This window comes from Echeneis naucrates, chromosome 7 (assembly GCF_900963305.1).
Source record: "Echeneis naucrates chromosome 7, fEcheNa1.1, whole genome shotgun sequence".
NCBI classification, from domain to species: Eukaryota; Metazoa; Chordata; class Actinopteri; order Carangiformes; family Echeneidae; genus Echeneis; species Echeneis naucrates.
The window spans coordinates 22,291,773-22,317,603 of NC_042517.1; the positions used below are offsets into that span (position 1 = coordinate 22,291,773).

The window sequence follows — 25,831 nt, forward strand, 5'->3', positions numbered from 1 at the left end:
CCAAAATCTGGTTACAGATCTTTTGAAAGCTTTACCCTCTGTTTCTCACATTCAAACTGGAAAACTGAAAAACCAGTTCTGGTAGTTACAGTATATCTTCCACCTGGCCCTTACTCTGAGCTTCTATCAGAGTTAGTACTGATAAATGATAATTAACTGAAAATTTACACATAATTGCTAAACTGCCATGTCTACAGTCAAGTCAACAGAGGACTCCTCCCCTACAGAAATTGATTACTTTGTGAATAGCATTGTGGCCTCACTATGTTCGAATTTTGATTCTGTTACTCCTCTGAAAAAGAAAGTAATGAAACAGAGGAGGCTTGTACATTGGTATAGCCCGCAAATTCACGCATTAAAACAAACATGAACATTGGAACGGAAGTGGTTTAAACACATATAAAAAAGTTCTAGACAGTGCAAGACGCTCCTACTATTCAGCATTGATATAACAAAAACAAGAACAATCCCATGCTTCTCTTCAGTACTGTAGCCAGGCCGACAGAGAGTCATAGCTAAGTGGAACCACTGATTGCTTTAGCTCTCAGCAGCAGCTGATTTTATGGGCTTTTTTAGTAATGAAACTGTAACAATCAGAGCCAAAATTCAACAGCTTTTACCTTCAATTGGCAGTAGTCCACTATAAAATGCAACAGCTTCTCAATCAACTGTACAACCAGCTTTGTATTTGGAATCTTTTTCACATTTAAATCTCTTTGAGCTAGTTTCTACAGTCTCATTAGCTTTAAAATCAACTCTTCTTTTAGACCTGATACATACCAGGCTATTTAAAGATTTTTTTCCACTATTTACCATGTATATTCTCGATCTGATCAATGTCAGTTTATCTCTTGGTTATGTAACACAGCCTTTAAAAATTGCTGTTATTAAACCTTTCCTCAAAAGACTTACACTTAATCCAGATTTTTTGGCTAAAGGGAAAAAATTTAAATAAAATCAAACCTCAGAAAAAAAGCAGTTGCAAGCCAATTATTTGAACATCTGCATAGTAACGGTTTATTTGAAGACCTTCAGTCAGGTTTTCGAGTATATCATAGCACAAAAAAAGCAATGATATAAGTTACCAACAACATTCTAAAGCAGAGGTGTCCAACTCCGGTCCTGGAGGGCCACTGTCCTGCATGTTTTAAATGTTTCCTGTTTCCCTTAAACACATCATCAATACACCTTCAACAAACGTTCAAATGGTCAGCTCGTCTTCAAGCTCTGCTGAGGTCTAATAAGGAGCCACTTATTTCAATCAAATGTGCTGGAGCAGGAAACATCTAAAACATGCAGGACAGTAGCCCTCAAGGACCGGAGTAGGACGCCTAACTTGTTCTGAAGACTTCAGACAATGAATTGGCCTCCATACTTGTCCTGTTGGATATTAGTGCTGCTTTTGACACCATTGACCATAATTGTTACTGTCCACTCCTAATTTTCCCCTCAACCACCCCACTATACCTGTCTGTCTACCTCTCCTAATCAAGATCATCAGAGTCCTGGCAGACGAAAAGACAATGTCAACAAAATGGCTGAGGTGAGATGAGGCAAAACCTACCATTTTCACACTGAATGGGAGGAAGAGTATTTTTTTGGTTATTCTCATTCAAAGCCTTTTTGTCTGATATACAATGTAATGGTGGCATTGGCTAAGAAAGGGAATCTGGAGCACCATTCTTCTGTTTGGTTCATATTAAAGTCAGTAATGGCAATGGCTCCCAATGCAGATTGGCAACTCTGTGTGTGTGTGTGTGTGTGTGTGGGAGAGAGAGAGAAGCAGAGATAGTGGGTTTGTGCTACAGTGCCCAATGCAGACTGGCAACTGTGTGAGATGATTTCTGTGTGTGTGCGCTAGAGAGAGGAGGGAGGGTTGGCAGTGATAATGTCAAGTGGTTATGGGACAGTGTTGGGAAGTTAGTTACTGCAGGCTGTAAACGATGTGTGTGGGCTTGCGAAGTTGAAATTGGACTAGTAGATCTTGGGAGGCTGGGTACTTGAAAAGTAGATCTTGGATCAAAAAAGTTTGGCCACCCCTGCCTTAGGCAATATTATCTAGATGCATAGCATCCAGTTATACTTGTCAATGAAGCTGACTGAAACTAATCAGACTTCAGGCATACAGACATAAAGATCTGGATGACCTGCAACTTTTTACTTCTGAATTCAGACAAAACCGCAGTCACTATACTTGACCCTTAGCAACATAGAGAAGCATTATCTGATCATGGAACAACTCTCCATAACATTAGTTTGGCCTCCAGTTCCACTGTTAGGAATCTTGGAGTCATTCTTGATCATGACATGTACTTTCTCCATATAAAACCAGTCTTTAGACTACTGTAATTCATGACTATCAGGATCGCTGAGAGGCCTTCAGTTTATTCAGAATGCTGCTGCACGAATATTAACAGGAAATTCGAAAAAGAGATCACATCTCTCCTGTCTTCTTTGGCTCCCATTGAAATTCAGAATAGAATTTAAAATCCTTCTTATGTACAAAGCTCTTAATGATCAAACCCCATATCTCAGAGAGCTCATAGTTCCTTACTGTCCTAGTAGGCCACTCCGCTCTCTAGATGGAGGTTTACTTCTGGTTCCTAGAGTCTCCAAGAGTAAATTGGGAGGCAGAGCTTTCAGTTATCAGGCTGCTCTTCTATGGAACCAACTTCCAGTATCAGTCCAGCTTTCAAGATCAGGCTTAGAAACTTCCTTTATGACCAAAACTACAGTTAAAATTAACGGTTTAATTACTCTTTTTCCTTTAGCTGTGCTGCTATAGGCCTAGATCACTAGGGGTTCCACTGAAAACCTCCCTCCTCCTCCCTCTTCCTCTCTCCTTCTCTGTCTGTGACTTCCTCTCTGTCTTTCTCATTCCCCCATGTATGTATGTACATTACGTGTCTCTAATTTTCTTTTCCTGTCCCGGTCCTCCAGATACTGAATCATCTCTGCTCCATGTTCCTGCTCAGTACCTGCTGCTGCAAGAGATAACTTTTAGTTATCATTGCACTACAACTCACTTCCCATTTGAACCTCTACCTCTCCCTTACTGCTAATATTTACTAGTACACATTTAGAACTACCAGGTTACAACCAATGTATATTTTGTTTGTATTTTCCATGGCATCTTATCTCCTGATCTTGTTCTCTCTCCATCCCTCTACCCAGTCCCCCATCCTCTCCTTCATGCTTGCTTTCACTGCATCTGCTTCTCTATCTCTCTTTGTTCTGTTCAAGGTCTGTTCATGGTTTTTCCTTGCCACTGTCATCAAGTGCTTGCTCATCAGGGGATCTGTTAGGTCTCCTTAAATCATTTGTTTGGTCTAGACCTGCTCTATATGTAAAGTGCCTTGATGTAACTTTGTTATGATTTGGGGCTATACAAATAAATCAGATTTGATTTCATGTCAGTCAGTTGACAGTCACTCAGTCACACTGACTAAGACCCAGCTGTTCACTAACTGCTTGGGGGTAAGTTAGCTGCTGCAGGAGCTGCTCTAGGTCGGCCTGGACCAATTTGTTGTCCTTGCCACTGTTGTGAAGTGCTTGCTCTTGGAGGGATATGTTGGGTCTCTTTAACAACTCTTTACAAAAGACTTTTGGTCTAGATCTGCGCTGTCTAAAATGCTATATAAATAAATTTGATTAGATATTTAAATTTGACTTCATAGAAACACAAACAGCACAATGATGGCTTAAGGGATTTATGAACCACGTAACTATTTCTACTATTTACAAAAGTAATTTCCTTTGACTAGAAGATTAATGGCGATGAAGACATTCTGTCATGTATGTGTCAAAGTATGATTGCATGAAAGACTAGACTCACAAAGATCAAGTTACCCAATATTTAGTTTTTGTTTTTGTTTTTTTTTTTTTTTGTATTTTTAGTCCTGTGAAGAGAAGAGAGATGCTGGTAATAATTTAAAGTATCAACAGTTTGAGACTGATAACAGGCCAAGTACATCAACTACATTTCAATGAAAATGAAATGAAATGTTTTCTCAAGTTTTTTCATCTGAAATGGGAAGAAGAAAGACATCTTACGATTGATGAACGCTGCAGTTGTAGAATACAAAGTCCACGCTAGCAAACTTCTTTCCTGTCTCTTTAGACATCAGATACAGTTGTATGACACGTTGATCACCTGGAAGCAGACAAACACATCAACACTGAATTCATTTATATAAAAAAAATTTTAAATGAGCCCAGGATCAGATATTAAGAGGTGGATTAATTTGAAGTTTCAGCAGTTAGAAACTCATAAATGTACCTGTTTTAAGTGAAAACTGTAATTTTCACAAAGAACTGGGTGCAGTTAAAGTGAATAGTTTTGTGTTTTACACAGTTGAATGAGTTGGTTGAAAGAGAAAATACGAGAACAAATTAAACAGATACACTGAAACACTAAAGTCAGATATTTTTGTTCCGTTTTTTACATATAGTGCAAATTCCAGACCAAAATAATTATAAGGCTAGGCCATTCCCACATTAACTATAACAAGCACAGCACTTTTTTTTACCCTGGTAGCGTGTGATAGGGGCAACATCTTTGGTAGCTGGAGATAGGCAGAAGATGCGTCCACCATAGACGCGTCCTTCTGTTGTTACATAGTCCTCAAAGGAGCAGTTGACTCCAGCAGACAGACTAGGCACATTCTGAGTCTGGAGCACCAACTGCGAGGAGGAGAAGAAAGAAGAGGGCCAACATACACATTTAAATTTATACTCATTAGTAAATGGGATTTGTCATATCAGAGCATAAAATGCTACTCAGAAATTTGGCTCCAAACTCAGCTTTGAGCTCCCTCTCTAAATGATGTACACATAGCCAGCAATGACGAAAGCACACTTTATTTAATCTCATTTCACATCTTTCTTACGTCAACCATCCATCTTTCTTTTCCGCAATTCTTCTCATGGAAGAAACACACATACAATACGCACTTTCTGGCAATACAACACACTGTACCTGTACTTCTGACATGGTGACAGAGACAGCGTTGGGTTGGACAGATATTCTGACACATTGCTCCACTCTGGTGGTGAAGCGCTGAGGTTCCTCTGGCCTCTCACAGTGATCCTTCCTCAAACATCTGCAACAGGAGAAGGCACCACAGACCAACCAAACTTTTATATATTAAACTTGCATATTTCTGTGAATTAGTCACATCTTGCAACGGTAGTTGCATGTTATGTTATTTTAATGGTGGAATTCAGAATAACCAAACGCTGGGAACAGTTGTATCACAGAGCAAAGACAGTTCCAATGTCTTTATTTACCTTTAGCTTTCAGTCTCAATAAGCATGTAATAAAATTAACTAATCCAATAGGAAATGCAGCAGCAAGGTGAGGGGAGGGTCAGAATGAACATGTACAGTACAGAAGTTTTATAAATCAGGATTAATCTGTGGTTTATCGATTGTGGTAAATAATTCAAAATGTTATGGGGCTGTTAAGTGAATAGTTAATTGCACTAGTTCAGATGAAGCACATAAGAATACTATAGGCTGCCTATTTACACTTTACATTTATCAGCAGCTACTTGTAATGACACAATGATAATGTACAATCAACATTAACAGTTGTCACTGACAACTCTGCTAATCCCTAACTCCCCTTTCAAAAACAAGATGGCTCATCCCCTCAATGAATATATTTCTCTAATTTATAGGATTTCCTCTGAGGTTTCTGACAATAAGGTTCCAGTTAATTACTGTAAAGATTCCACGAGGTGATGAGTACATGCACTTACACATTATGCAGCACACACCAGCCACAGTGAGGGTCTCCTGATCCTAGGCAAGTTCCACATGAGGTGTACTGCTCACAGTTCTCTATTGGCAAGCGTGTAACCTGGCAACACACACACACACACACACCTGGTGAATGTTGCACACAAATCCAGGGAAGGAGCTGAATCATAGCTGATGAAAACGACTTCCAGAAAAATAAATATTTGACCTTTTTTTCCCATTGTCAAAAAAATCTGGTAATAGGCTAAATTCAATTTGTATTTTGATTTATTAATGGCTCAAGTGAGGCTTGCCTGTTGCACTGTGATTCTGAAACATTTTTTTTTTTCTAATTTGAAAGTTAGGGTAGTGGGCTCTGGGCATTGGCCATATAGGCGGTTACCTAGGGTGCCACCTGTGAAGGGGGCGCTGCTGCACGCCCTCATAAAAAGAAAAAAATAAAATAAAACAATAAATACATTAAAAGATTTAATTGCAATAATTTGCTCCCACTGACACCTTTCCTCATGCTTTGTCTTAAAAATAAAAAATGAACAAATACAGAAAACATAAAAGAACAACAACCTGCCCGCCCTGAACTTGTCCTGCATTGTGCACTGATGAGTTAGTGCACATCTCAGGTGGCAGTTCCTACTGACGGACGTTGTTTTTGTCTTTGTATGTCTCTGTATGTTCATCCTGCAATGGACTGGTGACCTGTCCAGGGTGTACCCCGCCCTTGCCCAATGACAGCTGGGGTTGATTCCAGCATCCAGCGTGACCCAGAAAGGGATAATCAGCAGAAGATGAATGAAGGATTGAACAATCACAGTTAGTAATATGCTGAACACATTAAATAGGAATCTGTCTGCTACAGCAACATGTTTTGCTTGTACTGTGCACTAATAGGTAAATCTCCTATATATGTGTGCTGTAGAGATGCAGAGAAGGAATTAAGCATTTAATTATTTATTTATTTTATTTATTTTATTGTCTTTTTTTTTTTTTTTTGTTAGTGTGTGTGATCAACAGCCTGTTGTCCATTGATTTGGGGTGGTGTTTGTGTGTGCGTGAGTTGGGGGCAGGGCATACCATAATCTCGGTAAGGCACCAAACTAGCTAGAGCCAGCGCTGTCTCTCTGTGTTCCTTAGACATTGTGTGAAGTAAGTCTTAAAACAACTTTAACACTACAAAAAATTTGCTTGGTTTATTCTTATCACTAAAGGTGATAAACTACACGTTGATTTGGGTTTTTATATAACAATGTTCTAGTTTAATATATGAAAAAATATAACAATTATCTGATAGCATGGAACCCAGTGCCTTAAGATGAATGCCCTCATTTTAGTGATGTGCCATGCGCGAACAATCTGGCTCTGAGAGCAAGTTTCTGTGAAGTGAACAAGTGAAGTGAGTGGGAGCAATTTTTTTTTTTTTTTTTTTTAACCTCTTTTAACTGTCAAAGCCATGCAAGATTTGTATTGGTATGTGTGTATCCATGCTGAGCAGAGGGGAGGGGTGACAGACACACACACAGCACATGAGAAGCACATGAACAGGAGGGAGGCATGAGAGGGAAAGAAAGTTTGTGCACTAAAGAAAGTGGCAACATGATGGAAAGGTGATGAGCCCCTTGCCAGAGAAATGCAGACCCACTGCACTGGTGGGAGATCAACAGTTCAGTCCTCATCCTACACGTGATGGTACAGACACTGTGTATTGTAGCAACATCCATCCCCTCAGAGAGAATCTTCTGTATCTTCCCTATAGATTAGCTAAATCTGTTGCCTGGATGCTGCATTTTTTATTTTTTTACACAATTAGATTTATAATCTGTTGTATGATTATTTATACTTGACTATGCTGTTTCAATGTAAATAGTTAAAAGTTCATATACATTAAATCAAAGTTTGGACATTCATTTGTACTTAATTTATTTGTGCTCCAAGTTCAGTTTGTGAAATATGTAAATAAAGCGAAGTAAATACTAAAGATTTAATGTAATGTATGTGTTTTTTTTTTTTTTTTACATTAGTAATTGATTTGACAAATACTTTTACATTATTTTGTCAGAAATCAATTTAAGCAACAAGAAATCTAAGGGGACAAAAGAGTCATCTCTTTTTTGTGAGTCAAGCCAAAAGAGCCAGCTTTCTAAAAAGAGCTGAAATTCCCATCTCTGCTTCCTTCAGCTACCTGTACATCAAGACAAGTGTTTTGTTATTATTTCAACAGCATCTTCCCCAGTTATACCCCGAATTGTTCTTATATAGCTTAAATTTCCATACATGGCCTGTTACAAGGAATTGTTTATGTAAACAAAAATGATGCATGCATGCATTCAAATGATCTGTATTTAACTCTCAGTTAGGATCATCATAGACCCAAGTGTTTATGTAAATGTGAAAAAACCAGTCCACAAGAAAGTATTCAATTCCAAATGTTATAATTTCCTTTTTTTATTACAGAAAAACCAGAATGTAATTTCCATACTAGTGGAATTTTTCTTTTGATTATTAGTCTTTCATGTGTCAGTTAATTGTTGCCAGAGGTGTAGTTTAAACACTTAGTAGAGGACATAGATTAAACTGCACAGTTTATAAATTGTGGTCTATTTTTGTATCTTTACAGTGGTGGGGGGGTACTTCTATGTTTGAGTGTGAAAAGATAAAAGACCAAGTTGCATAATGAGAACTGTAGGATCCAAGATTTTCAGAGCTCCTCTGGCCTACAGTAGCACCAACTTATGGATTTTCAATCTTTTTGAGGTCCTCTATGAAGCAAAACATACCTCTATTCTTCCATGTTGTTTTACTTTCACTTTACTAATATACTCTAAGATACACTATTTCCTAACAGATGTTAGCTTTAGTTTTAAATTTTCATCAATAAGAACATATGTTCTCATTATCACCTTACAGCTGTCGAGCACTTAATTCTAAATCTAACTCTAAAAAGTCTTTAGCATAATAGATTTGTAATGGTAACCATCGGCATCAGCCATCACAAGAACATGAAAGGAATGCCTGTGATTTTTTTGCAAATAATATGCTGTTCTACTTAACACCCTTCAAATAAACATCAAGGAATATTCCTTTTAGTTTGATAAATCTTTACTCACCGCCATCTGTGTGTCTGCATGACTAAGATAAGATTCATTCATCTTCTACCACTTATATGCTTCCAGTTTGCCGGGGGGGGGTGGTTGCTGAAGCCAATCCTAGCTCACATTAGGCTATGGCAGGGTACACCCTGGACAGGTCAGGGCCAACATAAGAGAGAGGCAAAAAACCACTCTCACTTACAGGAAATTTAGAGTCCCCAAAAAACCTAAGCATGCATGCCTTTGGATTGTGGGAGGAAACCGGAGTATCCACACAAGCATAGGGAGAATATGAAAACTGTACAGAAAGGCTCCGGTCCCAGAACCGAACCTGCGACAGCACTAACCAGTATGCTGTCATCCTGCCAAACTAAGATGAAGCTTTAATGGCTCTGTTAATGCCCAAATTCTGCAGATTCCCCAAAAATATTATCACAAACATTTATCTATTTGTTCAATTGCAACAAAGAAAATTGTGAATACAATTGGGATACAATGAAGCAGACAGCAGTCACCGCTTAAGGAGTCAATTTCCGGAGATAGTTGGCTTGCAGTTATCATTACACACACATGGTTTGTGCTGCTGTCTGCAGCTTCACTATCTGCCATCTGTCTGCCCAATTACCAGGAAGTACAAGTTTAAATTGTACATTACACTAAATTTACAGAGTCATCTTCAAAATCTCCAGTGTAAATTATATGCACCTGTATGTTTAGCTCAACTTTATTAACTTTATTGCTACAGGAATACTGGCAGACTGCCAGACAGGAAACTGCAGCATGTAGGGCATTGTTGGGCCTCCATCACTATGTCAGACAAAGAAAGGCCTACATGTAAACTAGGGCTGAACGATTAATTGCATTTGAAATATTATCCCAAATGCAATTCATCTTATGATAAAAAACGATTTTCTAATGACAATGTGCGTGATTACAATATGGCCACGTAAATTAAAATTAAAAAAAAAAAAAAAAAGTTGTAATGTGACGCGAGAGAGAGAGAGAGAGAGTGGACCCCTCGACTGCATCAACTTTTTATGCTGCACCTTAGCCTGTAACGCAATGGTCTCCGGTTCGATGGAACCATCAGAAACTGGCTAGACTGAGACTTTAATCTCGATAAGGAACAGCACATCAGCAGTGTGGAATTATAATTCAGCTTTAAAAAGGAAGATGCTGCGCGGTGTCAGGTGTTGCGCATAACATGCTGTGCTACAGTTGTTACTTCATGGGCAACACAACAAACCTCTTCCAGCACTTAAAAAAACACCACAAAGCTATTTACGACAGCCGAGCACCTGTGACCCAAAACGTTAAACCCAAGACAGGCAACATCGCCCAAAAGAGTCGTTGAAAGAGTCGCTCTGTATGACCGTAGTCCTAAATGGCACGGGGATGTCATTCAAGCAAAAACCGAGTTCATTGCTAAAGATATGGTGCCGCTCAGCACGGTGACCAGCTAACATGTTTAGCTGTCAACGAGAGCGCTAGCTGAAGGCTAACTACAAGCTAGCTGCCTATGTCTACCACAAAATAGCCTGAAAAACTTAAAGCCACCCCCAGGTTCTATTCTCACAGCCAACTAACAAGGCATTGCTTCGCTTCAGTTAATTGATTGACAGAGATGATTAGGAATTATAGCTGGTAACCAAACTTTTCTCAAACCCAACAATACACACCAGCCCACACATCAATCCAACATATTATTTGAGTCACATTAGGAGTTTGGGACAGGTTTTCTGTGGCAGTTGTTAAATACTTAAATAGGCCGCTAACAACCAAAAGATGGTTTGTGTACATGAGCACATGCCAGTGTACACACACAGCTATACTTGCCTTCGGTCAGCTGAAGTGCGACATCAATACCTCTACAGACAAAGGTGAATTCCTGATGGCAGCAAGAAATCTTCAAAGAGGAAACTCTACCTTTTTTTTTACTTTAATCTTCAAAAGGTAAATCACTCTGTTCATGGAACAGACCACTGCTGCATGATCAATTATAAGAAAAAAGAAAAAGAAAAGTGCCCACTTTGTTAAAGGTGCAACAAAGTGCACCGCCTTCCACTCGTGATCCTCCCCGCTGCCGCCGAGGAACTCTACCCTAACCCGGCAGAGGATCTAAAATTGGAAGCTAAATAAATAATCAATTAGAGGTGATGATAACCATTCAGGAAAGGAGAGCAGCCTCCTACCACTCTGGCGGTGAATTGCACCACAACGAAAATCAACACCGCTGTTTCCGTGTAGTTACAGTGTTGATTTAACCCAGGACCATAAACCATGCTTAACGCTCAAAGGCCTCGTACCTTTCCCTTTTGCTCCTAAAGGCACGTCACTCGCAGCTTCTTCACTCTTTCCCTCTAACTACCCCGTACACACAAACACACACACAACACTATTGTGACTGTTGTTGCTGTTGTATTTGCCTTTGCTATTGCTAGTGCTACTGCTGTAGCTACTGCTGATGCTATTTCTATTGCTATTGCTATTGTTACTGCTACTGCAAACACAAGTGCCATTACATGTATGTTGCCTGTCATAGTTAGTAACCGGTGTTTTGCTTTTGATGATTGAATTACAATGTAATCTTGTTTTAAATAATTATTGCTGTGAATAAATCCTGTTATAATTTAATTTGTCGCTGTTTGTCATTATTGTGGTTATGCAATTGTGATAGCTGCTGGATTCATAACAGTCAGTGCTCGAGTTCATCCTTTAGGAACCTTCTGAGAGTGTATTCCTGGTTGTCAATATTCTGGTTTAGTGAACATCATGGATAAAACTATCCCTTCCTCTTCTTACAGCTCCCTCCACTTTCTTCATCCAATCACTGTGACCGGTCAAGCTTCAAAGGGAAAGATCCAGGCAACCATTAAATATATTATCATAATGTTATGTACAAACATTCATGGTCCCCAAAGGATGAATTCTAATCCTAATTTGCCCCAGAGAATGAATCCCAATGACTGATGATGTTTGAGTTAGTGAACACGTCACTTCATCTTCAGGCAATCACACAGTCTAAAAATCTCCAGGAGACTCTCTACAATATTTAATCCATTCATGGCTGGCAGAAGATGCATCCTGAATGACTTTCTCTTTAGCCCCAATACAAGACTGACATTTGTGGTTTTCTGTGAAATTATCCTTATTTTTCATTCAGCACCGTCATCAGGTCAAAATGGGATCATTTATGAATGCTAGCATTGTCATTGTGTGCATGCTGACAATAGCAGCTAGCTCAAATCAGAGCTGTGGAACAACAAACAAGGAGCCTTCACATTCCTCCACTGTTATATTAAAGACATTCAAATTCGGGTAAAAATGAACAGTAACAGATGTGAATTATTTATATTGAATCATCAGTGAATGATACTGATGTTATGATATTGCAGTAAGTTTATTAACATTGGGCATTTTTCACAAAATATTCCAGCTCTTTTGTCCTTTTATGGTTCTAATATGATACTATTTTAAAATCCAACTTTCATGCAAACAACCAGCCCCCATTTCATCCGCTGACTGTACGTCTCATCTTATGGCAATTTCATAGCTTGATAATAGTAAGTTGTGTCTCATAACTTTTATAATGCTACAATTACCAGGCACAAGCCTCTTTTAGGACAACAAATAGCAGCAAATTGTAGTCATTACTTGCACCTGGGCAAATACAGCGCTAGTAATACAGCCTATCTGATAGAGGCAGAAGGAAAAACAATAAAACATGTTCCGCTCAAGCACAATGGCAGGGAGAAGGATTTTTTTCAATGGGATTTTCTAATAATGGGGTATATGATGTATTCCAATCGAAGAGTTCAATTATTGCGTTTTCAAAAACAGATAATAGGACGGAAAACAAGAAATGCTCAGCCCAAGATCTTTCGACTTACTGAGGTGAGGGATGGCGTGTCTGTGTTTGTTTGTGTTTGTTGATGTGTATGTGTGTGAGAAAGACAGTAAGTCATTGAGAATCACCTACTTATATTAAATATGGGATTTTCATTCCTGGTCTATTTGTTGCTATAGAGCAAAACACACTCATCTGCAGACAGTGGAAGGCAGAAGGGAGTAAAGGACAAGAGAAAAAGAGATGAGAGGCGGAGGAAGGAAAGAGATCAGAGTAGAAAAATGCTAATTTTGAGTCCTTGTTTTTATCATTGAGGCTAATGATGGACATTGTTTGTGGATAAGACAAATCCTTCTCAAATGCTTTTTCTGTCATGCTAACAGAGTGGCGTAGCAGAGAGCATGGTGGGTGGATGCGAGGAGGGGTTTACAATGAAATCAAATCAAATCAGATTTATTCATATAGTGCCAAATCATAACAAAATTACATCAAGGCACTTTACATACAGAGCAGGTATAGAACAAACTCTTTATAAAACAATAAATAACAACTATAAATGATCCTCTCTCTTTTGGGTCATGATAGAGCGGCTCTTAAATTGCAGAGTGGCAGATGACAGGAAAGACTGGGGATGTGGGAGGAAGGAAGGGTGTTAGAGTGATAGACCATAACATTTTACTACAGAGACTGGAACATGAAATTGGTATTAGCAACTGCACTGAGGTGGTCCCAATCCTAATGATAGACATCAGTGTGTTCATGTTAACAATAGCTCCTCCTCATGCACTGTCGTCAGTTATGGAGTCCCGCAGGTTTCGGTCCTTGGACCAATCCTCTTTATTCTTTATCTGCTTCCTCTAGGCAACATTATGAGGAAACACAGCATCAACTTTCACTGTTATGCAGACGACACTCAGCTGTACTTACCAATGAAGCCAAATTAAGTCAGATAGTCAAACTGCAGACATGTCTGGATGACCCAATATATATATATATATATATATATTTTTTTTTTTTTTTTCTCAACACTGACAAAACTGAAGTTATTGTAATCAGCTCTAAGCACCTCAGAGAAATGCTATCTAATCATCTAATCAGTCTGGACGGCATCAGTTTGGCTTCCAGCTCCACTGTACGAAACCTTGGAGTTGTGGGATTGAGCTTTCTGTTTGTGTTGTTCACATCCTGTTTTATTTTGAAAGTCGTGTCTTCCTCCCGTGTGATTGCCTTCCCTACCCTAATGTGGTTCACCTTTGTCTTGTTTAGTTCACTGTGTATTTAAGTCTTGTTTTCGTTCTAGTTTTTGTCAGATCCTCAAAGAAACCTTACACCACAAATACAGAATACATGTATTTTCATCAAAAACGTAAGAAAATATGACACTAGTTGTTTTGATTGTTTTGAAGACAGTTTTTCAAGTGACTACTACTGACCACAGTTGTGCATCAGGTCTCACACAATGCAGTCAATGGACTGTTAATGAGTGGAGAATCAACAATAGTTATTAACACTTCCCATTCTCTTATTGAAATTAAAAAACAGCTTCCCTGTCTCAGAAATGCAAAGAAAAAAAGACATAGCACCTTTTTTCCCAAAATAAGGGTTTACGTTTAATTTGTGGGGAACACCACTTATTTTGTTTTAGGCAAAGAAAGTCTTTTGTGGTAAGGGTTTAACATTATCTTCAGAGAAATTTCAGAAATTATATTCACCATTGCTTTCCGCTCTGTCACAATCATGTCTCATAAATGTTCAGCTTGCCCACACAAAACAATCTCTAAGGCACACCATTCCAAAACACAATTCTGCAACTGGCTGAGAAGGCCAGGGACATTTCTATTAGATTTCTGTTTCCTCTCCTGACTATTCTCCCTCTGGTGTCTTCACTAGAATTTTTTAGAAACTTAAAAAGTTGGAAAGACACCAAAGAAACAGTTTCAAAAAGGACCACATAGCATTCTTCTCCCTTACCTTCAAGGACAGTAAATGCTGAGTGAATTGAATATGAACCCTCTCTGATATGGTGCCAGGGATAGGGTTTCTCTTCCATGAAGCACGGTGCAGTTCAGTACACTTCTGTACTGTAGCTAAATCGATACTAAGAGATACATCATCAGACCATTATGCCACTGCCTTAGTGGCCTTGTGAAGGTGGGGGTAAAGTCTTTTGAGTGCCAGCAGGTCACCTTACGAAGCTATTTTACGAGCAGACAAGCTTGACCTTGCCCTGTATGTGCGGTCATTGAAATCTGGTGGTTACGCTAAGGCAAGGAAAAGATCAGAAGCTGGTCTTGACTTAAAATCTGAACAACAAAATCAGGTAGATGAAGAAAATTAGAAATAGAAAAAAGCCAAACATTATTCACAAAGCTAAATTAAGTTTAAGAGAAACTCATTATAATGGGAATTAGATAAATATAAAGTGCCAACTCACAGCTCCATTTTAGAAGCAGTGGAAGGTGATTAGATAAATAGATTATCCTAAAACGTACAGGAAGAATCTATATATTATGAGCTGTAATCTACCAAGTCATTTACTTTATAAGCAATTAGGTAATATCAACCACAGCAACAGAAAAGTAACATGACATATCTGTCTCTGTGACATCAACAATAGAGGGTGAAGATGAGAAATCTCTCCTCATCAACACTTTTTATTAAGTCAGCATAATTTGAACACAAAAGGAGGAAAAGTTGGCAGGGAGAGCCACAGAACAAAGAGCCGAAGGGAGAAAGACAGAGCTGCATTTAGCAAGACTATGCGTGTGCGTGTGTGTGTGTGTGTGTGTGAAAAGCAGAGACGCAAAGTGAGCAATGTATATATCCATTGCTTGCTAATCTAAAACTCTCGTCTCGTTGTGAAGGGAACAGTTTAAGTTGTGTAGATGCACAGTCTATGTGCCGCAGTCCAATCCAGCAATTTTAATTATGTGTGTGAGTGAATATGGGAAAAGGTAAATTGCTCTGTCAAGCTGGGAAATTGGCTTTTTGATGTTTGAGCTTCATCACTTGGCATTTCTATTATTCAACAAGGAGAGATCGGGGGGACAAACAGGGTGAAGGCAGTGCTCATCACACACTCTGTGTACATGATGAGATTTCAAGTGTGTCCTACTGCCCTAATCCCTCCAACTCAAACTTTCATAAATTAACTTTTAGAGAGTAGTCAATAATCACACATTATTACAGGTCTACATGTGCTCATTTAAATAATCAGATTTTCTCATTGCTTCGGCCAATCCAAAACATCAGTGCATGCTAACCCCTTTCCAGCACTAAACAGCAGAAACAACAACAAGAACAACACCAACAAAAAAAAAAAAAAAACAACATCTGAGAAGCTGATTAGGATAGAGGGGCAATTAGCATCTTAAGAACCAGATATTAGCTTGAGGATACTCATGAAGCAGAGGGAGCAAATATTCATTGGCCTGAAAATGATTTCAGATTAATGCTGGTATTACTCTTTGTCTGCATGTAGTATAAATAGGAAACAGTTTGCTAACATGTTAATAAAACTTAGCTGGTTCGGCATAACCATGTAAGATCGAGTGACATCACCTGATATTTGGTCTTGTATTTATTTAACTTATACGTCTAACAATGGGCAATTGTAAACTAGTCAAACTAATTTTGTTCTTGTTGTTATTTATCAACATTGAAGCACAGATTAAAGATCACCAGATTCAGATCCAGATTTTAAACACAATAACAATTGTTGCACATTATGTGCATAAGTCTGGGAACATTAGTAACATACTTTCTATTATGTACAGTAGCTGTGAAGTTTAATAACATGGAGACAAATTTCCTCTTTCTATTTAACTGCAAATTAAATCTTTTGGGCAAAAACTACTGAAACTGATATTTCAACATTGTATAATAAGTTTTATCTTGTATTATATCATTAGATCTCATTGAACCCTTAATATAAATAGACCTCTGTTCACAGGCTAGGAGAATCAGGTGCAGTTTTAATAGCCCCCACCCCAGGTTTGGCCAGCAACCTTAAACCACAATATGTTATCTGGAGTCCAGACAGCCTCTGGCTCCCCCATCTGCAGACTGGGGAAGGCTGTACGCACCCTCCAGTTCTGTATTGTGTGGAAAATAAGTTCATATTCAGCAGCAGTGCAAAGATCCTTCCTTTATACTACCCTACACTATCTGAGGCCATTGCTGGGACAGCACTTACTCCACAAATTGAACTGGAAGTGAGGACCCCAAGGAATATTGAAAAGACAAGGAAGGAAGTATCTGATAAAGTAACAAAGCACATCCTACAAACCAATTATATTCTCTCACTCTCTTATATTCTTATATTCTGTTTCATTTTCTGAGTGAACTGTGAATTTTGTTCAAGTTTAAGTAAAAGGCCATCATTTCTGTTGTCCAAATTTGCTTTTGTTATGTTTGCTATGTCTCATCTACTAATGATGTGCGATTCCTGAACCAACCAAGTCTTATAATTGACCTATGAATCATGATTCCTCATATCTGTAAACTCATTTACTGACTCATCCCTGCTACTGTTAGCCAACTGCAAAGATGACCCCAGACACATGTCACGATTGCGCGACTGTGACTGAAGTTAACCCTTATAAACCAGACATATCAGAAAGCCTTTTGGTAAGGAGCGGATCAATTTTGACCCGTCCCAGGAATTCCGTCATTTTAAGTGTCTAAAACAAATTTTTAACCACAGACGTATTTAGAATGATTAAATAGCCTATCTGACATTCATAAATGAAGCATTAATCTTCCAGAGAGCAAGAAGAGTGTATTTTTTTAGGTTTTGCTAAATATGTTTTTTTGTTTTTTTTTTTGGTTTTGTTTGGAGTAAACATCTATTACACAATATCATGTCTTGTTTTACATAAGAAATGAAAACATAACTGCCATAGCCATATCTCCCTCTCCTCTCCTCTCCTGTTCTGTGCACCTCATGTGTAGTTATTCTTCTGCCTCCTTTTATGATAGCATCTCTTGTCATAGATGCAGGATGATGGTAGAAATGGAGGCGAAAATATGCAAGTTAGAGTCGCAGCTCCTCACCTTAGGTAGCCCAGCTTATGCTAGTATAGCTAGCTGCCCTGTTTAGCCGGTGAGGGCTGACCTAGACCAGCTCCTACAGCAGCCGAGAGAGTTTCATCCAGTCTGAAACTGCTGGCTAAAGGTAAATGTAAATATGCTAATATTGATATTCATGTCATGTCGACAGTAACGACACCTGACTTCACCAGTCGGAAGTCATAAAAATTAATGTGGAAACACTGTGTACTTTTGCCAAAACGATGTTGGACACTATAGTTTTCTCCGGCCCCCTCCCCAATCGGACCAGTGATGACATGTACAGCCACTTGTCGTCATTTAACCACTGCCTGTTGAGGTGGTGTCCCGAAAACAATGTGGGCTACATAGATAACTGGGAGGCTTTCTGGGGGAGTCCTGGTCTTATTAGGAGAGATGGTGTCCATCCCACTGTGAACAGGGCCGCTCTCATTTCTAGCAATATGGCTGATTTTATCAGAAATCCAAAACCCTGACAATTCTGAGTCAAGACCAGGAGGCAGAGCTGGAGCTTAAGACGCTCCTCTGCACCTCAGTCAGAGCGGTCAACTGCAGAGAATAGAATAGAGTCTCTGTCTATGTTTAGGTCTATAAAAACTGTGTCAGTCCCCCGACCACCTAAATTAGAAAAGTTAATCAACCCAAATTAAACGGAATAAGAGCTAAAATCCAAAACTTAACTGAAACCAAAACAGCCACAAATTCGATTTCAAATAACACTGCAATTAAATGTGGACTGTTGAATATTCGATCACTTTGATCAAAGTTAGTTTAGTTAAGTTAGTACTAGTTAATGATCTCATAGCTGATCATCGTATTGATTTATTTTGTATAGCAGAAACCTGGCTGCTGCAGGATGATTATGATCTCTAAGCTCTCAGCAGCGGTGATTTTATGGACTTTTTTACAGATAAAATTAAATAATCATCTACTGAATAGAGCAACTTCTGAATCAACTGCAACGCCTCTATTACATCTGAAGTCATTCTCACCTCTGAATCTCTCAGAGCTAGTTTCTATAGTTTCATCATCCAGACCGTCAACCTGTCTATTAGACCCAGTACCAACTAGCCTCTTTAAAGATATTCTTTATTTAATTGAGCCGTCCATTCTAATTCTTTATCTTTGGGTTATGTACCTCAGGCTCTTGAGACCGCGGTCATCAAACCCCAGCTTAAAAAGCCAAATATTGATTCAGATGTGTTGGCAAACTATAGACCCATATCGAACCTTCCATTTATTTCTAAAATCATTGAGAAAGCAGAAGCAAGACAATTACATGACTACCTGTATGGGAACGTTTTGTTTGAAGAGTTTCAGTCAGGATTTAGTGCCAATCATAGCACAGAAACAGCACTGGTTAAAGTCTCCAATGATATTCTAATGGCTTCAGACAATGGATCAGCCTCCACACTTCTCCTCTAGATCTCAGTGCTGCAATCGACACCATAGATCATAATGTTTTACTACAGAGACTGGAACATTAAATTGGGATTAAAGGAACTGCACTAAGGTGGTTCAAATCCTATTTATCAGATAGACATCAGTTTGCTCATGTTAACAACAGCTCCTCACACACTGCATTCAGTTATGTCCCAAAGGGTTCGGTACTTGGAGCAATCCTCTTTATGTTTTATCTGCTTCCTATAGGCAACATTGTGAGGAAACAAAGCATCAGTTTCACTGTTACGCAGACGACACTCCGCTGTACTTATCAATGAAGCCAAATGAAGTCAGTGAGATAGTTAGACTGGAGACATGTCTTGAACACATAAAAGTTTGGATGACTGAATTTTTTTTACTTCTGACAAAACAGAAGTTATTGTACTCGGCCCTAAGCACCTCAGAGAAATGCTATCTAATTATCTAATAAGTCTGGACTGCATTACTTTGGTTCCAGCTCCACTGTAAGAAACCTTGGAGTAACCTTTGACCAGGACATGTCCTTTGTCTCTCACATAAAACAAGTCAGTAGGGCGGCTTTCTTCCACCTGGTTAGGAAGATTAGGAAAATCAGAAACATCCTCTCTCAGGATGATGCAGAAAAACTAGTCCATGCATTCGTAACTTCTAGGCTGGACTACTGTAACTCATTACTATCTGGATGTCCAAACAAATCTCTAAAAGGCCTTCAGTTAATTCAGAACGCTGCTGCACGAATATTAACAGGAACTAGGAAAAGAGATCACATCTCTCCCATGTTAGCTGCTCTTCATTGGCTGCCAGTAAAATATAGAGTAGAATTCAAAATCCTTCTGTTAACATATAAACTCCTAATGGCCAAGCTCCATCGTATCTCAGAGAGCTCATAGTTCCTTACTGTCCTAGTAGGCCACTCTGCTCTCTAGATGGAGGTTTACTTGTGGTCCCTAGAGTCTCCAACCCTAAATCTGGAGGCAGATGTTTCGGTTATCAGGCTCCTTTTCTATGGAACCAACTTCCAGTATCAGTCCGGGGGGCAGATGCTTTAAAAATTTTCAAGATCAGGCTTAAAACATTTTTGTATGACAGAGCTTATAGTTGACTCTTTAGATATGCTGCTATAGGCCTCGGCTACTGGGGGAAGGACTGAGCATCTCTCTCTCTCCCTCCCTCCCCCCTGCATGCGCTGATAAGTACCAAGCTTCTTAAAAATCACTGTTTCTCCCAGTTCTAAGCATTTGTACCGCAATTGCTAATCATGTTTTCCCGAAGTCTCTGTCTCTCCCAGCTCCTGCCCTCTCTCTCCCTGTCCTCATCCTGCTGCTGGTGACTCATCTTCATCCCATGTTCCTGCAACGCCTGCTGGTCCCATATCTTCGTGAATTCTGTACAACAGCTCATCTCCATGAACTTCATGTTCAAAGCAGTGTTAGGAAACTGTCCTTGTGTGAAACATGCACATGTGTTTCCCACAAATGCAGCAGGTTGTCCCTGTTTTGCAGTCCTTTTGTCATGGCTGTAGTTTTGTTCTGGGCTTCTTTTTCTCTTCTCTCTCCCTACCTTTCCCCTTTCTGTTTTTTTCAGTCAAAGTGAGTGTGCTGTGGGGGGTGTGGCTGGTTGTGTGGCTCTGCAATGAGCCTCACCTGTTTCACATCCACAAATCATTCCTGCCATAAAAGTCTGGTCAAGTCTTCACTCCTGTGCCGAATTATTTCCGTTGTTGTTGGGAGCACAGTACTTAGCTCTTAGACTAGTGTTTGTGAATCCTGAGGCAGACCTCCTTTTTCCTTTACCCCCCTGATTCTCTGTTTTATGCAGTTCTCCTGTGAGCCTCCAGTACCTCTGTGTCCTCCGGTGTTTGCCAGCCACCTATAGAATTTACTCCAGCCAGCCGTCTACAGCCACCACCAGCCCTGTTTTTGTTTTTTTTTGGTTTACAATAAACTAACTTTTCATTAATCTCCATGTCTCCGCACCTTTTGGGGTCCAATTTAAAACTCCAACTTAATACTTTTTTTGCCGGGCAGAAGTTGCATAACTTTATTATCTGTCCCCTGGAGTTGGCTTCTTGTGGGACATGTGGGAGAATATGCAAACTCCACCCAAAAAGACCTCCGGCCCAGGAATCGAACTCGCAATCCTATTGTTGTGGGGTAACAGTGCTAACCACTTACCACTATGCTGCCCTGCTAACCCACACATAGATGCTGAGATTAAAAAAGGACATTAGTGGTTTTAACAGTGTGGAATTGAGGGGACTGGAAATGGGTGGAGCTTGTGCGCCTTAATGACTCAATTGACTCAAATGTCTGATTCACTTTGGTGAGTGATTCATATCAACTCAAGTCAGTGAAACAATAGTGTGGCTCACATTTTCAACAAAACAAAATTGCACAAGTTCAAAAGACAAAATGTAAAAGGAAAAATTGGCATTATGCACACACAAAACAAGCATTTCACAGGAACTGTAAATGATTAAATTTATAGACCAGAATGCTATCAGAAAGAAGGAATAGGAATGGAAAAGATATTTTGGGAACAATGCTTTTTTGGTTTCTTAAAATGAGACTACTGATAGCACATTCATCTAACCATCCATCCTCAACCTCAACCAACAGGAAATTAGTTTAGTATAAAATCGTCTTGTCAGCAACTTTCAAAGGTGCATTACACTTTAGTGACCACAATGATTTAAACTTAAAATCACCATCACATGAACTCCCTGTGCAGTTTAACTTTGTGTCTGCATAGATTAAAGAAACAAAACACAATACAATATTTATTAATACTGAATTAATCTGCTAGTCAGATTCATTTCGGTCGGTTCATAGTTTATGCTAAACTAAACTAAAATAATCCAATTTCCAATTTCCAATTCAATTTTTTTTTTCAAACAAGAAAGTAAATAAGGTTTTTTCCACAAATGTGTAATTAAAAAGAGGGAAAATAAAATTAAATAAAAGTCTTGTGTTTTCTACCAGAGGCCTCACTGTTAACGGATTTCCTATTGTCACTGCATGAACATGTACAGACATGCAGCGAGTGTATCAGCGTTCATTAAAATAAATAAATAAATAATAATACTGGCTTCAATTGATAGAGACATTCTGGTTGTATTTGCATTCATTTTTAATGGAGATGACAGGAGTTAAAAAGGGAAATATGCAAACATGCCAATCATGGATTTTCTGTGCAGCTTTCTTCACCCTGCTGAGCAGCTGCTGAACACTGCCTAGTAAATCGGACATACTCGGGCGATGTAGGCCCAATGCTGGTATAGTATTATCATTACAAATGATAGTGTCTGTATTAGAATAAATGTACATAAAGTGATTATCAGTGCTGCTCCACTTTTACTGACCCTGCAAGAATGCAGAAACCTGTGTTTTTACTAGCAGGAGCAGAGGTCATACCTCCGAAGAAGAAGCAACGACCTTCGAAGAAGATTTATGAAGAAAGGGAGGATGTCGAAGCGAGATTACTTCGTTCATAAACTAACCCTCAATGTGTTTGTGTTTCTTGTGACTTATAACTTGAATATAAATCATATAACAAGCGTCTATTCATTCACTGATTGCAGCTGTGTATTCTCACCTTTAGAGCTGCAAGATTTTGTAACTAGGGACCACCCTAAGGAAATAAAAAGGGGGAGAGCAGAACGGGTAGAGAGTGTCACTGAGCACATCTCTGTCTGCTCTCCTTGCAAGTAAAATGAGCGCTGTTGTCCTTTGTCTTTCTTCCCTGTGTGTTTCATAATGTTTTAGGCGGTTTAAACCTGACAGTCTGTTAAGTCTTACAGTCTCACAATGTTTTTTTGTTGTGATTCTGATGGGTTTCCGAAGCTCTAGTTTCTCTTTAAGAAACTTTCACCTTCTCTAGCTTGGCTCAGAATTGACCATGAAATTGCTGATCTGGTATCACAATGCAATAATGTATCTTTATTTCACTATTTGCAGTGTAATTGCTTTCAGCACTCACATATATTCTACTGTGTCTAATAATGTTGGAAAGGTTGGTCTGATTCAAATCCAATTATTTATTTACATAGTCTTTGTTTCACTGTGTGTATTTCTTAAATCAGTGTGTTTGTGTTGTTGGAGTCCTATATTCATGTATTCTTCTTTGCAGCATCCAAGACTGCTTTCCATCAATGAAGGGCCTTATTTCCCTCATCCAATCAACACACACAATGTCCATTTTTATCAATTACACTCCACTTCATCTTTGGACTCATTCAGACACACTGAAGTCAATTATGCCAAAGCACTGGTAAATTGTACAGCACTCACATGGCAGTTACTGTATATGCAGCAGGGAGTCTCACTGAAGGTTATCACATGGTGTTCATTAGGAGATAAGAGGATTGCAGGACAAGGAAAAAGTTGAGTGTGGAGGAGCCCCTGAAGCCAAGCTCTGAGAACCGCAGCATCAAACTTTCACAGCATCAAAACTGATGAATGTATAAAGTTTAAGAAGACGACATGTGAAACGTTAGGGCTGCAGCATTTCTTTTAATGCACTTGCTATCAAATTGTTAAATGTATTTCAGTTGATGGTTCTTATTCTTAAGAAGGAAGTTGAGCACAGAAGAATACCGTGGAACAAAGTTGTTTTCATGAAAGAGAAATTATCTAAAATATACACATATAAAATATACATATATGTGTGACTAACAGCTGAAGTCCAGAAACTTTTGCGTTCCATGTAAATTATATGAAAACACCCACATTTACCCCATGACCTGCAAACTTATCTCTGCACAAAAGAAATACAAAATGTTTTGGAAAGATGTATTTGAATCATTAACTCACTAACCATGTGAAAAGTGAATTGGGTTTTCGTCAGTTACAGTCAACTGCAGTTGTGACGGCTATATATAGCTAATATATATATATATATATATATTAACTATACACTAATATATATATATATGCATACATCTTGTTTGTGTGTTAGTTGTAGACCATCTCTGGTAGAAGGAGAATGACAGGCTTCACCTACTTACAATACTTTTGATATTATGAATATTAATTAGAACTTGCACATGGAAATGCACATGTGATGTTGCTTGATTTGAAAAGGTATGCATGTACTGTGTGCTTGTAATTAGAGTGACCGCTTCTCTCCTCGTGTATGATTTAAAAACATCTTTCTTCCTTGGCTGTAGTCTTTTCTTGTTCCTTTGCCTCTCTCTTTCCAATCTTCTCTCCATCTGTATGCTCTGTCATGAGGATTTTTTTGTGCCACAAGCTACATGATAATTACAGATAATGACTATTATATAGTTTGTCATCATACCCTCACTGCTGCCAATGGCAACTGTAGGATACATTGTGTGGTGCTCTTCAGAGATTGTCGGTACTTTGTCTGTGTGTTTGCTGTACCTGCCGTTCAGTGAGGACGTATAAGTGCTGATGATCCGGGCTGAACAGAAGATCTCTTAGGATGGGGCTCCCATCATTCACCACCACATTTTCATACAGCAAGGCAGGCTGGGTAATGGAGTTCACTAGGATCTAGGGAGAGACACATGAGAATGTTTATTGGCTAACAACAGCTGAAATGACGAAAAAGAGCTATTTCCTATTTCACTTCTGCTGTGGGTGCTCTTCATTCATTCATCTTCTAGTGCTTATCTCTTTCCAGGTCATGGGAGTGATGAAGCCAATCCCAGCTCACATTGGGTGAGGGCGGGGTACACCTTGGACAATTCACCAGTCCATCACTGGGCCAAGACAGAGACGAACAACTACTCACTCTCACACTCAGACCTACGGACAACCTACCTGACTACCTGGCAATTACCTGGAGGAAACCAACAAAGGGAAAAGAATAAAATGCCAATTCTGCACAGAAAGGCCCCAGGCCTGGCAACAGAACCCCTGACCTTTATTGTATGTGAACTCATACCCTATCTGTGCACATGAAGAAAAGATGATGCACAAGGTCACTGAAGACTTTTATTTGTCTTCAAATATACAGCATATTCATCAGGTTCAGTAAAATGAGGTGTTAACTTTGGCCTCATGTAAAAAACAAAAACAAAACAAAAAAAAAAACATCCAGTTCCCATGTAATCTGCTCATGCACATCAAAAGTATAATCAAAGTGTGGCTGTCGGTTGGAAAACACTTATTTAAGGGGCAGATTACACTTTCAGCACTTTCACGTGGTTCTCAATTTGTGCCAAAAGCCAAAATCATAGCACCACATTGGAGGTGTAAATATAACACAACTCACTGGAAAGTGATGGTCCTTTGTTGTTGCTTACCAGTGTTCCGTCGACTCACAAAATGAGAGTCAAAAGGGTCACTCCTCTTCTACCAGGAAGTACATTTTTCATCTGGATCTTTTGCTTTCTAATTTCCCAGCCTCTATCTTCTCATCCCTCACATGACAGCAGCTTAGACTTCTAAAACTTTCTGGTGCCAAGACTCATGATAGTCTCAGCAGTTTATCTGGTTATTAATCACTTCCAGAATTCCCTTATTGTATTTATTTATTCATTTATTTATTTATTTATTTATTTTGTGTGTGTGTGAGCAGTAGGTTCACTAACAGACAAGATCTCATCACACAGTCCCATTTGTGATGAGTGAAGGACTGCAGTGGTACAAACAGGAGGTGGGGCTGTGCTCTGCCCAGA

General features: G+C 39.1%; 1 protein-coding gene across 1 annotated transcript in view; it reads right to left on the reverse strand.

Moving 5' to 3' along the window:
* The window catches only part of LOC115045717 (plexin-A1-like), a 229,084-nt gene that overhangs the window by 120,815 nt on the left and 82,438 nt on the right, over positions 1–25,831 (reverse strand). Inside the window, exons 3-7 of the mRNA XM_029505519.1 lie at positions 24,570–24,701; positions 5,763–5,863; positions 4,979–5,102; positions 4,530–4,683; positions 4,054–4,153 (exon numbers count right to left, since the gene is read on the reverse strand). Of these exons, the coding sequence (XP_029361379.1) occupies positions 4,054–4,153; positions 4,530–4,683; positions 4,979–5,102; positions 5,763–5,863; positions 24,570–24,701 (611 nt within the window). The remainder of the gene's footprint in view (positions 1–4,053; positions 4,154–4,529; positions 4,684–4,978; positions 5,103–5,762; positions 5,864–24,569; positions 24,702–25,831) is intronic.